Raw genomic sequence first — 13,039 nt, 5'->3', positions numbered from 1 at the left:
CATGAAGAAAAAGGCTGCCTGACCAGGCAGTGGCGCAGTGGATAGAGCATCAATCTGGGACACTGAGGACCCAGGTTCGAAACCCCGAGGTCGCCAGCTTTAGTACAGGGTCACCGGCTTGAGTGTGGGATCACAGACATGACCCTATGGTCACTGGCTTGAGCCCAAGGTCGCTGGCTTAAGCAAGGGATCACTCGCTGGGCTGCAGCCCCTTGGTCAAGGCAATATGAGAAGTAATCAGTGAATAACTAAGGAGCCGCAATGAAGAATTGATGCTTCTCATCTCTCTCCCTTCCTGTCTGCCCCCCCCCCACACACACACACACACTTTCTCTCACTAAAAAGAAAAGAGAAGAATGAAAAGGGCTAATACAGCCCGAGGAGGTGTTTGATGTCAGGCAGGGGGCTGAGGGAAGCACAGGTGCTGGGTGACAGCCCCTGAGGGGAATGTTAGCAGCACACAAAGAGAGGCTAGCATCACACAGAGGGGTGGGGCCAGTGGCCTGCATGCAGCTCGGAGAGGTACAGGATTTCAGAGTTGACAAAAGGGGAAGGAGCAGGCTGAGGGCACGCTGTGAGCTCCAATGTCTGTCAGATGAGGTACTTTCTAATTGGATGGAGTGTAAGATGCCGACCTGTTCTCTTTGTGTCAAGGACTGAGTCACCCGATCTCTGTTCTTGTCCTTCTGACACTTGGTACCACCACCTACTGGACTGACAAACACCGTTTCTGGGACTGGATCCTGCCACCAAAAGAATTCAGATGGTAATTTTTTCCTACGTGACCACCCTTCCTGCCTTCTCTCTCCCATTCTTTCCAGAGACTGAGCCGAGCCTCATCCTCTGACAAGCCTTCGACATCATAATGAAGTCTGTCCTCTTCTGGGTGGTCTTGAACTTGCCCAGTGAGTATCTGCACATCTCTCTTTACTTGCCAGAGCAAGGACACGACACGTGAGAGGTGGGGGAGACATGGAAGGCGGCTAACGACAGAGTGACGTCCCAGACTGCGGTGTAGGCCTGGTTCTCTGGCCCGCCCCACCGCTGCCCTGCCCCCCACCCCCGGTCACCTCCTGCGACACTGCCTGCCGCCTCACTGCAGGGAGACTGCCCAGTGCTCTGTGGGGGCATGGGCACTGGAAGCCCAGCCCCAGACCAGCTGACCCTGGCTGGGCAGGACAGACTTGGTCCTGAGACAGTGAGAAGTGGAGGCAGGGGGCTGAGAACAGGGGATCTAGCTGGTGGACACTAAAGCATTCAGGGGTCTAGGTCTCATCTGCGTATGGCTCCTGTATTCAGGCAGACACCTTGGAGGCACCTGTGAATCCTCTTTCTCTCACACACCCCCATTCCACCAGCGGGGGAAATTCTGTTGACTCCCTCTTCTCAACAAATCCCGAACCAACCACATCTTCCCACTTCCACAGCTCACCACGCTCCGAGCTCCTGTCTCGTGCTGGGATTATCAAGTCATTCTCCCAGCAGGCCTCTCCGTCCTGTCCGCCCACACTCAGCACGTCCCCACGAGGAAATGACCACCGCCCTTTATCACACAGCACGCCCATCACACTCAGAGGCAAGCCCATGTCCTCACTTCTGTGGTCCCTATCCCCTCCCCTCTCCTCTCCTTCCCCCCAGTCACCATGCCAACCACATCGGCCCCTATGATGCTCCTGAAACAGGCGTTGGGACTCTTCATCAGCTGTCTGCTCTACTTGGAATCCTGTCCCCAGAGATCTGACCATCCCCTTCCCAACACATGTCACAGGTCATCTCTCATATCCACACGATCTGCCTAACTGCTGATATAACAATGCACAGTGTGCATGTGCATGCGTGCGCACGCGCACACACACACACACACACACACACACACACACACACACACACACCTGCTACTACCTTCCCCTCTCTCCTTGTTTGACTTTAGTTTCCAAAGCTCTAATCACCACCTACATGTTATATTTGTATTACCAAATGTCTCCACTCATTAGAATGTCTGAGATGCAGGGATAGTTCTATTTTGTTCACTTTACAGATCAAACACCCCAAACAGAGCCTGGCACACATAGACACTCAATATTTTCTTGTGGAATAAATAGACAGTGCCCTCAGCTTAGACTCTGTTAGCACTTGATCTCTTTCTTAAACAACACTTAGACCATTTTGCCTTGCATTGCTATTGGGAGGACAGGATAAGGTTGGTCAAAGCATTCCAGAAACGATAAAAATAGCCAAGTTCTCTGTGAGTGGATTTGACACAGGCCCACTGAATTGCGGGAGGTATTTGAAAAAGCTTTTGGCCCTGGCCGGTTGGCTCAGTGGTAGAGCGTCGGCCTAGCGTACGGAGGACCTGGGTTCGATTCCCGGCCAGGGCACACAGGAGAAGCGCCCATTTGCTTCTCCACCCCTCCGCTGCGCCTTCCTCTCTGTCTCTCTCTTCCCCTCCTGCAGCCAAGGCTCCATTGGAGCAAAGATGGCCCAGGCACTGGGGATGGCTCTGTGGCCTCTGTCTCAGGCGCTAGAGTGGCTCTGGTCGCGGCAGAGCAATGCCCAGGATGGGCAGAGCATCACCCCCTGGTGGGCGTGCCGGGTAGATCCCGGTCGGGCGCATGCGGGAGTCTGTCTGATTGTCTCTCCCTGATTCCAGCTTCAGAAAAATGCAAAAAAAAAAAAAAAAAGAAAAAAAGAAAAAGCTTGTGTTTTCAACAGAAGAATATTTAGTGATGATCAAAAGGGAAAACACCGTTTCTCTTTGGAAAGAAACATGTTTTTATCATTTTCTTCCTATTTTACATCAAGGGAAACCAGCTTCGAGTTACAGGGATTGGAGGGGGGGGTAGGGAAACGTGGGTCTATACAGCAATTGGACTTTGTTTTCTCGAAGTAATCCTGGAAAAAAAAAATCTCAGAACTTCCTGTCAGTGTTTTCCTTCCAGGTGCTTTGGCCTATGACCCGGAAGACCCAGACAGGTTCGCTCCCCGCTACCTGGCCTACTTGAAATCCGATTACTTGCCCTGCGTGGGAGTCCTGATCCACCCGCTGTGGGTGATTACAGCTGCGAACTGCAACCTGCCGTGAGTGACAGGCCCCCAGTGCCCCTCCACACTTGGGGTGCTCAGGGTGGACACAGCCCCAGGGCCCTGCCCGGGACCACTGCTCATTCATTAGATGGGATTGGGGCGGTTCACTAGAGCCGCCTGGGGTGGTTCAGCAGTGGAGGAATGAGTCTTCGGGGAGGAGCTCATAAAAGCCCAGAAGGATGGACAAGCCATTGCTGTTCAGTCCTCTCAACGACACCCACACTGTTCCAGGAACCTGCAGGTGAAGTTGGGGATTACGAATCCATCAAGCCTCACTGAGCAGAATGTGCAAGTGGTTAGCTATGAGAAAATGATCATCCACCCGTATTTCTTGATCACCTCTATTGAGCATAACCTAATGCTCATCAAGCTGACAAGCTACATCAAAGTCAACGACTATGTGAACCTGGTCAGCCTGCCCAAAGCACCCGTCCCTGAAGACAACATGTGCACAGTCTCCACCTGGGTCTACAGCTTCTGTGACATCTGTGAGTGACTCCAAGCTCCTCGTCTTCCTCCCAGAATCGGACATGCTCCTCCCCTTCTCTGCTCCTGGCTTCTGAAGTTCTCCCCGACTCTTTGTTCTAACTCTTTATTCACCTGTTTCATCTCCTTTCCCCTCTCCCCACACCTCACTGATGGAAGCCTTCAAGCCCCCCACCCTCCCAACTGTCTTTCTATCCTCTTTGCTTTCATATGTGACAGACGTCGCGTCTGTGCCAAGGAGACACTTGCATTCTGGTCCTAATTTGCTGTGTGATGGTGGGCCGCTGCACGTTGGACCCTCAGTTGTCTGAACTCTAAAACTATACCAGAGGTTTTCAAACTATTCAGGCAATCCAGAGCCTTAAGTACTTAAAATATGAAATAATAGTTGCGTAGGAAACAGAAGGTGTATGTATACATAATATAGTGCTCAGTCAGGCAAACCAGACCTTCCTAGTACAAGACTGATACATCGTTAAAAGTTTAAAAAAATATTTTTGAAACATTTTGAACTGATAACATTCTGAAGAGTCTCTTTGTTATCCAGAAAAGTTAAAAAATGACTCTCATGATTTTTAGCCATAAAGGTCTCCTGTAGCCTGACCAGGTGGTGGCACAGTGGATAGAGCATCGGATTGGGATGCCGAGGACCCAGGTCAAACCCCCGAGGTCTCCAGCTTGAGTGCGGACTCATCTGGCTTGAGCAAAAGCTCGCCAGCTTGAGCCCAAGGTCGCTGGCTCGAGCAAGGGTTCACTCAGTCTGCTGTAGCCCCCCAGTGCCGCAACGAAGAATTGATGCTTCTCATCTCTCTCCCTTCCTGTCTGTCCCTATCTGTCCCTCTCTCTGATTCTCTCTGTCTCTGTCACAAATAAAGGTCTCCTGTATATAATTTGAAACTGCTGACCACATGTTCTAATTAAGCTTTCTTTTTTTGTCACACTTTTCAGATTCCATAAAAACAAAGAAACAAACAAAGTAACAACTTTAAGACAGCTTTCTCTTGTCTAAGTTTGTGTCTGTCTGCCCCCATCCATCCCAAAATTTTCATGCACATTCTAACCAGCTATCTGTAACTATGAATCAAGACAGCAGTGAATACTGGGGAAGGGGGTAGTGGATTAGCTACGAGGGAAACAAAACTATGATATTGTCCACTTGGAAAAATTTTACTCATGAGTAACTTATTTGAGTTACTTACATCATACACTAAGACACCACAGTTTGGAAGGAGTGATTTTTTTTTTTGAGCAGATACTAGAGTTTTTGATCTGACAAGTGAAAAACTAGGCTTCAAGCTCTCTAAATTCCTTCCAACTAAAAATAGGCATGGAGGTTAAGGATGCTAACTTGCAACTAGTCGATAAATAAGTCCTGGAGATCTAATAATGCAGTCTAGTGAATAGAAACAATATTGTATTGTAACCAAACTTGCTAAGGGACTAGACCAGGCATGGCCAACATACGGCCCACAGGCCGAATCCGGCCTGCATAATGAGTTTATGCAGCCCGCGATTAAATTTTTAATATTCTCTGCACGACGCACTGTGGAAATGAAATAAGTGGTACTTTTAAATCGTTATAGGTAAACTACGATATCTAACCATTGTACAACAATGAAAGTTAAATTCTCAGCTACTCAGAAGTGGAAGCATCTTTGATTATTGGAAATCGAGATATTTAAGAAGATAGTGATACGCGGAAAAGAATTCCACATGTGACTAATCTAGGGTGACTTCCAATTAGTCGAATGGATTCATGCTACTTCTTTATTTTTTTAAAAAATTCCATTATAAAGATTTTTTTGTTAATTTGTTGTACTAAATCACTTACATTTATTCATAAACAAATTACATAATAAAATTTTGTTTACTTAAATGAGTCATTTTTGTATTTAATATTTTTTAATTTTAATATTTCATCCGGTCAGTTTTCTTTCTAATTTGGCCCAGGGGCAAAAACTGTTGGCCACACCTGGACTAAACCTTACTTTTTCCCAAGACAAAGAAGAAATGGTAATTATGTGATGTGATTTTGATGTTAACTACTGTCACAAGAGCAATAATCATCTTACACCACACAAATACACCATACCAATATGTTGAATACCTTAAACGTACACAACATTGCAAGTAAGATATATTTCAAGAAATAAAAGAGAGTCAGTGCTGAATTTAAAATCTGGGACAAACAATAAACACAAAAGCTAAATAAATAAATAAAATTCCACCCCAAAGGAACACTCATTAAATGTTTAAATTTCCAGAAAGTTTTAAAGTTATTCATTTCATGTCACTGCAGAGATCTCTCATGTTTACATATAAACTTCCAAGAGTTTCATCTGATTTGGAAGGTATACATACTGATATCAAGAGAAACTGTTAATCTGATCATTTGCTGTTGTCTTAGCTGCCACAGTTCTGACTTCTACGTCTTTGGCCTCCTTTCGTTTCTGCTGGGAGAAGAAGAAATGTGTTGAAATAGGGGGGGAGGGAGAAGAGGAGGAGAAGGTTTGGTATCCAAAAATGCTTAAGGGTGTTTTCCTCCTGTCTTTCTGACAGCCAAAGAACCTAACTCCCTGCAGAACGTGAACATCTCTGTTATCTCAAACACTCGGTGCCAAGACGCCTATCAAAGACACCACAAAAGTATCACAAAAAGTATGCTGTGTTTGGGCATTGTGCCCGGAAGACGGCAGCCCTGCAAGGTAAGGTACTCTCAACGACCTCTCCCTTTTCCCATTTTTGCTCTTTGTGCCTGTGGCCAGAAAGAGAACCCGGTTTCCTTTTCCCTGGCAGGAAGTCACAAGTGCCCCAGCAGTCTGCAATGAGGTACTTCAAGGAATCCTAACTTTCGCAGATGGGTGTGTTTTGAGAGCTGATGTTGGCATCTACACCAAAATCTTGAACTATGTGCCCTGGATTGAAAACACAATCCGAAACAACTGAGCTCCCAGGGTGGAACTTTCGGACCATTGGACCATTGGATATAGCTGGTACCCAAGTCCCGCCTCCCAATCAAATCTAAATAGGACCATTGGACATAGGTGGTACCCACGTCCCGCCTCCCAATCAAATCAATATAGGACCATTGGACACAGCTGGTAACCACGTCCCGCCTCTCAATCAAATCTAAATAGACTCCTTGGGTCACATCCTGCATCCCTGCCTCCCTTCAGCTCAACAAAGGTCACCTGTACAAACCTACACTGTGACTACACAGTGGTCTTTCTCTATCAATAAAGATGGCAAACTCAATACCCTTAGGCGATTGAAGTTTATAAAAGTGGGGATAGTGTTCTCTCTGACAAACTGATCACTGAGTTATAGAACAACGATAACAACAAAAGGCCACCCAATAGCCATTTTGGGTGACAACACTCCTACTACTGCCCGAGAGGGGGACGAGAGAGAGCAGACATAGTAACTGCGCGGATCATGGAGAACCGTGGGCACATGGCGCCCCCTGGTGGACAAAAAAACTCCCCCTCTGCACACACGCCGCGGAAAGTGCGCTTGCCAGCCGCTCTGCAACCCACACCGCCCACCGCAAGAGATGCAGGTACCCCACCTTGCATCCCACTTACCTGCTCACTTGAGATGAAGATGCTCCGAGCCAGAGTGAAGTGTCTCAGCTACTGCAGCCCGGCCCGCCTTCCACCTCTGCGGAGGTCTCAGGATCCCAGCCTCTCCCAAAATGCACCGCCCAGCAGGTGGTCCCCAGATGTAGCCGCCCCGGTCTCCTCCCCGGCCCCTTGGCCCCGCCCCCTCTGATTGCAGGTGCACTCCAGCTCTGCGTCCTGGCTTTTTAACAGGTGTATACCGGGTCAGCCCTCCTTTGTGGATTCCAGAGTTTTCCAAGACAGGCCCTCTCTGAGGACCTTCCTTTTAAAAAGATCCACCTCAGACTGGGGTGTGAGCCGCTGCAGGGATGTCAGGCAAGGAGGATGTGGCTCTAATTAGAAAAGTGGGCGTTTATTTATTTATTCCAGGTGTGAGAGAGGGGCCACAATGGAGACGTCCCTTCTCTTCCTGGGCTCTGAGACGTATTAAAAATGCAGTGTGCTTTTTCTGTACGCGGATTGTGTGGACAAGAGCTAATGCGAATTCCGTGCCTGCTGCCTACCTATGTCTTATACTGAAGGCTTCACCTGCGCCAGGATGCTTCAGGCTCGCAGGGGCCCTCTCACCCGGGGAGAGTGACTGTCTGGACTCTACAGACACGGAAACGAAGTTTCAGAGAGGTGAAGTCTTCGCTGCTGCCCAGAGGTGGCAGAGCCATGGTCTCACACGAGTCCCCAGAGCCTGGGTCCCTGGTGGGACTCTGCTTGCAGTAAAGATGCCAGGAAGGAGGATCTGGGGCGAGAACCCGCAGGCCTGCGGAGGAGGAGCCTGGGTCCGTGGGTGGGAACCTGGAGTGGTTTTTATTCATTGGGCCAAGGAGGGTTTCTCACTGTGTCTGTGCTGCAGGTGCAGTATAGGGTTCTGCCCTGGGTCACGTTGGCCACGTGCAGCCTCAGCTCCTCCTCATCGACCCTAGTGACTTGGTAATCCGCTCCAGGAAGGGATATGGCGTTCTTGTCCCCAGTAAACCGCAGGCTGGCCAGCACCTGGAGTTGCCCCTGGAGATCCTGTTGGTACCAGCTCATCCAGGGGTACTGGGCATTCCTCAGGAAGCAGCTCAGGGTTTCAGCCTGTCCGCGACGTACCAGGGCCCACTGGGGCCTTTGCTCCACCAAGTCCACAGTGGTACCTGGAAACAGGGGCAGGCCAGGCTGGGGGTCACCCCCAGAAATAACCAGGGCAGCCAAATCCTAAAGGGGGCATCTCATGAGTGATGTCGCTAGGAGACAGCTGGGAAGAGAAAGGGCACTTTCTCAGGGTGAGAGCCTATCCTGGAAGAGTCCAGGCAATGCTGAGATCAGGAAGAAAAACTCTCTGTGCCTCCTGGTGACCCAGTGACCCAGTCCCTATCCCCTCCATCAACCCACTGAGTGGCTTTCCCTGCCTGGCATCTGACCTGTCCTCACAGCAGCCATGAGCACCCAGCCCCACAGAATGGGAAGTGAGGTCATCCCCCGGCCCCACGGGACCCCTCCAGGAGGGCGGTGGGACAGCGGGCAATGAAGCAGGGCCAGCCAGGCAGGAGAGCCAGACCCTGCCCTGCATGGCGGCGATTAGTGGCTGACACTCCCTGGACCTGAAGTTCGAGAGGGAGTGGCTTTTTCAGGAAACACTAAGACTTGTCTCATCTTCTCACTGGGCCTCAACCCTCAAACTGGAGACGGTTTCCCATTTCCTGGGTACCAACCCCCACTCCCCCACACACACACTCCCCACCGTCACCTAGTGCCCCAGAGTCCCCGAGCTTCCTAGAACAGCGCTTCTGAATTGTGCCTCATGTCTTCCCAAGGGATTAAACTATCTCAGTGCAACCAAAGGACCCTTGTAGATTAAACACGGACCTCTCTCCTCCCCCTTGTGCTTCACATCTGGGCAGAGGCTGAGGGAAGGCCCCACTGGGCCGTAGACAACAGACACTCATCTCCAGTTACCTGCACTTCCCTCTCTAAGGGCAGATATAAATCCAATACCAGAGGCTTAATTCTCCAGGTTACAAATAAGGGAAGGTCCCCCCAACCCAACCCACCCCCCGCCACTTTCTTAGAGCATTTTACTTTAGATAACTTGAAAGTTCTTTCTCTGTCTCTTTGAAATGCATGCAGATCTTTTTGAAAGCTAAACTACTCGATCCAGGGTTAAGACCCAGGAATGCCTTTCTCAAAAAAAAAAAAAAAAAAAAAAAGAAAAAAAACTTTAACCACCTCTTTCAAATACATGTGTCAAGGGGGATGAGCCTAACTCAATTTACAGTGGGACTGACCCCCACACCAAGCTGCAAATGACTCCCAGTCCTCAAGTTTATTTTTCCTTTGGATAAAACCAGCTAGCAAACACAGAGGGACACCCCAATGACCACAGGACCCTGGGATGAACTATGGGGACCTTGACAGGATTCACAAAAGGTCCTGTCAAGTCCTCCAATCTGAGGACCAATCACTGCTTATCTTGAGAGAGAGAGAAAAAGAGAGAGAGAGAGAGAGAGAGGGAGAGAGAGAGAGAGAGAGAGAGAGAGTGTGTGTGTGTGTGTGTGTGTAAAATGGGTTGTGTCTGCTGGCCTAAAAAAAGGCTGAGGTGTCTTTGTCTTAAAAAATGCCTGGCTTATGTGTCGCATTCTGATTTAATGTTTATTCAGTAATAAAAGTGTTTTCTTTCCCTCCTGCCTTTGTGACAAGATTTTCTGAATCGGAAAACTCAGAAACTGTTTTCAATTGTATTTTCCCAATGACTCATAGTGCCGCCATTACCTAGCGATGCGACCTTGGTCTCCTAGCCTCAGCGTCTCCACCAGTAGGATGGAGAGAATAACGAGAGCTATTTCATAGGAATAAATGGATTCATACAGAAAATTTCTTAGAATGAAGCCTGGCACAGAGTCAGCTCTTTGTGAAGTGGACTTCTGTTCTTCAGTGGTGAATTTCAGATTCAATTAAAATCTGACAGAATGAATAGCAGTTTTTATCTTTCTCGGATTGTCCACCACTTAGTAATCAGCGGAGATTAAAATCACAACTCCTCATGACTTTTTACCATTAAAAGGCCTTATTTCTCAGGAAGCTTGGAAACCAGTGATCTGGGAAATTAGATTTAAAATCAGGCCCTGTTTCCACCATCTCTCCAACCTCAGCATCTTGCAGACAGCAGTGTGGAGACACAGGGGAGTTTAGCAATTGAACTTCACTATTTCAAGATTTGAAACTGCATGATATTCAAGTCAATAAATGAAGAGAATTGGAGCAGGGCAGGACTGCGGACCCATGTCCCTGGAGAGTCCCCACGTTGGGGCCCAGCAGTGCCCTGCCATCCTGAGTTTGCACCTCCCAGATTCATTTTTCTTTTTTTAATCTTCTGAAGTTTTAATACATACAACAATAGAGTTCCCATAATTCTGACAAAGGATCCATTTGGTGGCAGCATAATACAGTGTATAATTCACTTGGCTTGCTAACTTTGAAGCGGTATGTTTCTTGATTTAAATAAAAAATACAGATTTTCATTCTGTACAATTTTGTGTATAAAGTGACTTCACTGATATCTTTTGTATCACCCGATTTCAAAATTGCACACTGTAATGATGCACAAAATGTCAGTTGTGTTACCTTCTAAGGAACACGCTGATTCAGTTTTGCCTTTGTCCCATTACCTGTCCCCAACCGCTCTGGGAGGCATTACCCAAAGCACACATCCTGAATACCAGAAAAATGCCCACACCAAGATATATGTGTCCTTATCTCAGCAAGCCATGTGCATTGAATGCTGAGTGTCGCTGTGGACAGAGTCACTCTGGGGCTTAGACAATGAAAGGAAAGGGGACAAAGGAGGAAAGGGAGAGAAAGGCCCCATGGGAAGCCAGGAAGGCCCACGGACAGATTCCCCACTGCAGTGGCTGGCTCCGGCTCTGTCCCGTGGTTCTGCCCCTCCGGACGCCAGTGCTGAGGCCGGGCCAGACAGATCACAGGATAAGGGATTCCGGGCACATCTCAGTTTACAGGGCTGGCTGTCCTGTCTCCCTTCCACCCCGTCCCTTTGCCTTAATCCCGAAATGTGATTGGGATCAGAATGTCTCCAACACGCCTGTTATCTCCTCCCTGAGCTCCTGATCCTCACAGTCATTGCCGCCCGGGCTCCTCCTCTGGCCTCGGCCTGGCTCCTGTCCTGGGCCAAGGTAAGCCTCTTCCTTCCGGGTGGCTGCCTAGCTCCCCACCTTGTTCCTTGCTCAGAGCTGGGCACTATCGCTGGAAACATGTTCCTCCCCCACCGCGTCCCGGTTCCTACTAGGGTGCTCTTGGCAGCTGCAAACAGCCTCAGCAGGGTCCGTAGCAGCTTTGAAGAGCTCAGCAGGCAACAAGAATATGCACGCTCTGAATGGAGGCATAGGCAGCTCCCGTCCACCCCTGTTTGAGCTGAATTCATATGAGGAGATGTGTGGTCCAGTTTCTGTGCTGGGAGAGGCTCTCCGGACACATGTCCTTGTTCATGGTTCTGAGCCTCTCCCTTGTCTAATGGAGGAAGGACACTGGGGGTCAATGAGATGACTTCCAGATGCAGGTCAGCTGTGTCTGATCTGGGGAGGGAAGAACTTTGCTCCCTTCCCTAAGAAGCCATCCACAATGACACCATCTCCCTCCAGGACAAGCCCTGGTGAAAATGCATGGCAGGGGGCTGTGCCCTGTGGGGTCTGTGACCTTCGGTAGGGACGGGGAGAGCCCTGGCCTGGGGCAGGGCCCTGTGTCCTGTGTTGTCCGCCGTGTCTGGATGATGACCAGCCTCTGCTCATGTTCCCTCGGCCTTTCTGTTTCCTCATCTAAAAATGAAGTTGGTGTGAATTTTTGGAATATTGGGTGGGTCTAACATCCCTCTTCACTCTTGTGTTCTAATAGTTTAACATTCCTTCTGCCCTAGTATTATTCAATATTTGCACAATAGCAAAGCAAGTGCTGGCCCGTGGGGACATTGGGCCAAGCCTCCAGCAGGAGTCCCTACAGGTCACTCCTCTGAAACCATTCGTGGAGGAAGGATGAAGCACAAACCCTCTCAAAGGCGAGTTCCTGTCGATGCCCGCTCTGTTCCTCCTCTTCCCGTCACCTCCTCCTCCCTCCACCCAGGACTGTGCAGACACCAAAGCTGCCCAGGCTCGCCACCTGGAAGTTGATTATGGTTCCTTCACCTCTGCACGTCCTTCCCAGGCTTAGCAGCAAAGACTCCTCCTGGAGATGGAAATCACTGCCTTCCCCTCCCCTGCTCCCGCCACACCTCTCCTTCCTGCTGTGGGACTGGGGCCTGATGGGCAGGCTCACCGCACCCCCCAGCCCTGCTTGCACCCCAGTTCTGTATATAAACAAAATAGAGAATGCCCATGATGGCTGGGGTGGGGGACCTGTGCCACAGGACAGAGTGCTCAGTAAGGATGTCCAAGGACCCAGGGATGGGGGAAGGAGAGGGGAGGGCAGGAGAGGGCAGGGGAGGGGAGGGGAGGGGAAGGGAGGAGAGGGGAGGGGAGGAGAGGGGAGGGAAGGGGAGAGGGGTAGACAAGAAGGAAGGAGAGGGAGAAACTAAACCCCCTTGATTCTGCGAGCTCCCCGTTGGCAGGACACTGGCATGGGGTTGGGGTGGAAGAGCCTAAAAGATTAACTACCAAGAATTTCATGACAGGCCCCAGTCCAGCAAAAGCAGTCCACTCTGCACCCTCCCTGATACCTTGCACCCCCACGGTTATGTAAGTGGCCCCACTCTGAACCCAGGGGATGATCAGATCAGAAGAGCCCCAGCCTGTCCCTCCCCTGTGGCACGGTGCCTGGCATAGGGAGCAGCACATATAAGTCCTCACTTCCTGAGTGCCGCCCGCAGGAGG

At 49.7% G+C, this 13,039-nt stretch overlaps 1 protein-coding gene across 1 annotated transcript; it reads left to right on the top strand.

The window, feature by feature from the left end:
* Positions 1-865: 865 nt before the first annotated feature.
* Positions 866-6,516, top strand: PRSS58 (serine protease 58). The gene is made up of 5 exons (XM_066366192.1): positions 866-905; positions 2,940-3,078; positions 3,316-3,572; positions 6,130-6,275; positions 6,367-6,516. The coding sequence occupies exons 1-5, from the start codon at positions 866-868 to the stop codon at positions 6,514-6,516; spliced, it is 732 nt and encodes a 243-aa protein (XP_066222289.1).
* Positions 6,517-13,039: the final 6,523 nt, after the last annotated feature.

The sequence above is a fragment of the Saccopteryx leptura genome, chromosome 2 (genome assembly GCF_036850995.1).
Source record: "Saccopteryx leptura isolate mSacLep1 chromosome 2, mSacLep1_pri_phased_curated, whole genome shotgun sequence".
Lineage (NCBI taxonomy): Eukaryota > Metazoa > Chordata > Mammalia > Chiroptera > Emballonuridae > Saccopteryx > Saccopteryx leptura.
Note: the sequence above shows the minus strand (reverse complement) of the source record. Positions and strands in the feature narration are given on the sequence as shown.

Excerpts from the sequence above, each read along its gene's own strand:
- PRSS58 (XM_066366192.1), top strand. The coding sequence starts at position 866 with ATGAAGTCTGTCCTCTTCTGGGTGGTCTTGAACTTGCCCA. Across the intron at positions 906-2,939 it reads GGTGGTCTTGAACTTGCCCA|GTGCTTTGGCCTATGACCCG; the intron begins GTGAGTATCTGC and ends TTTTCCTTCCAG. Across the intron at positions 6,276-6,366 it reads GAAGACGGCAGCCCTGCAAG|GAAGTCACAAGTGCCCCAGC; the intron begins GTAAGGTACTCT and ends TTTCCCTGGCAG.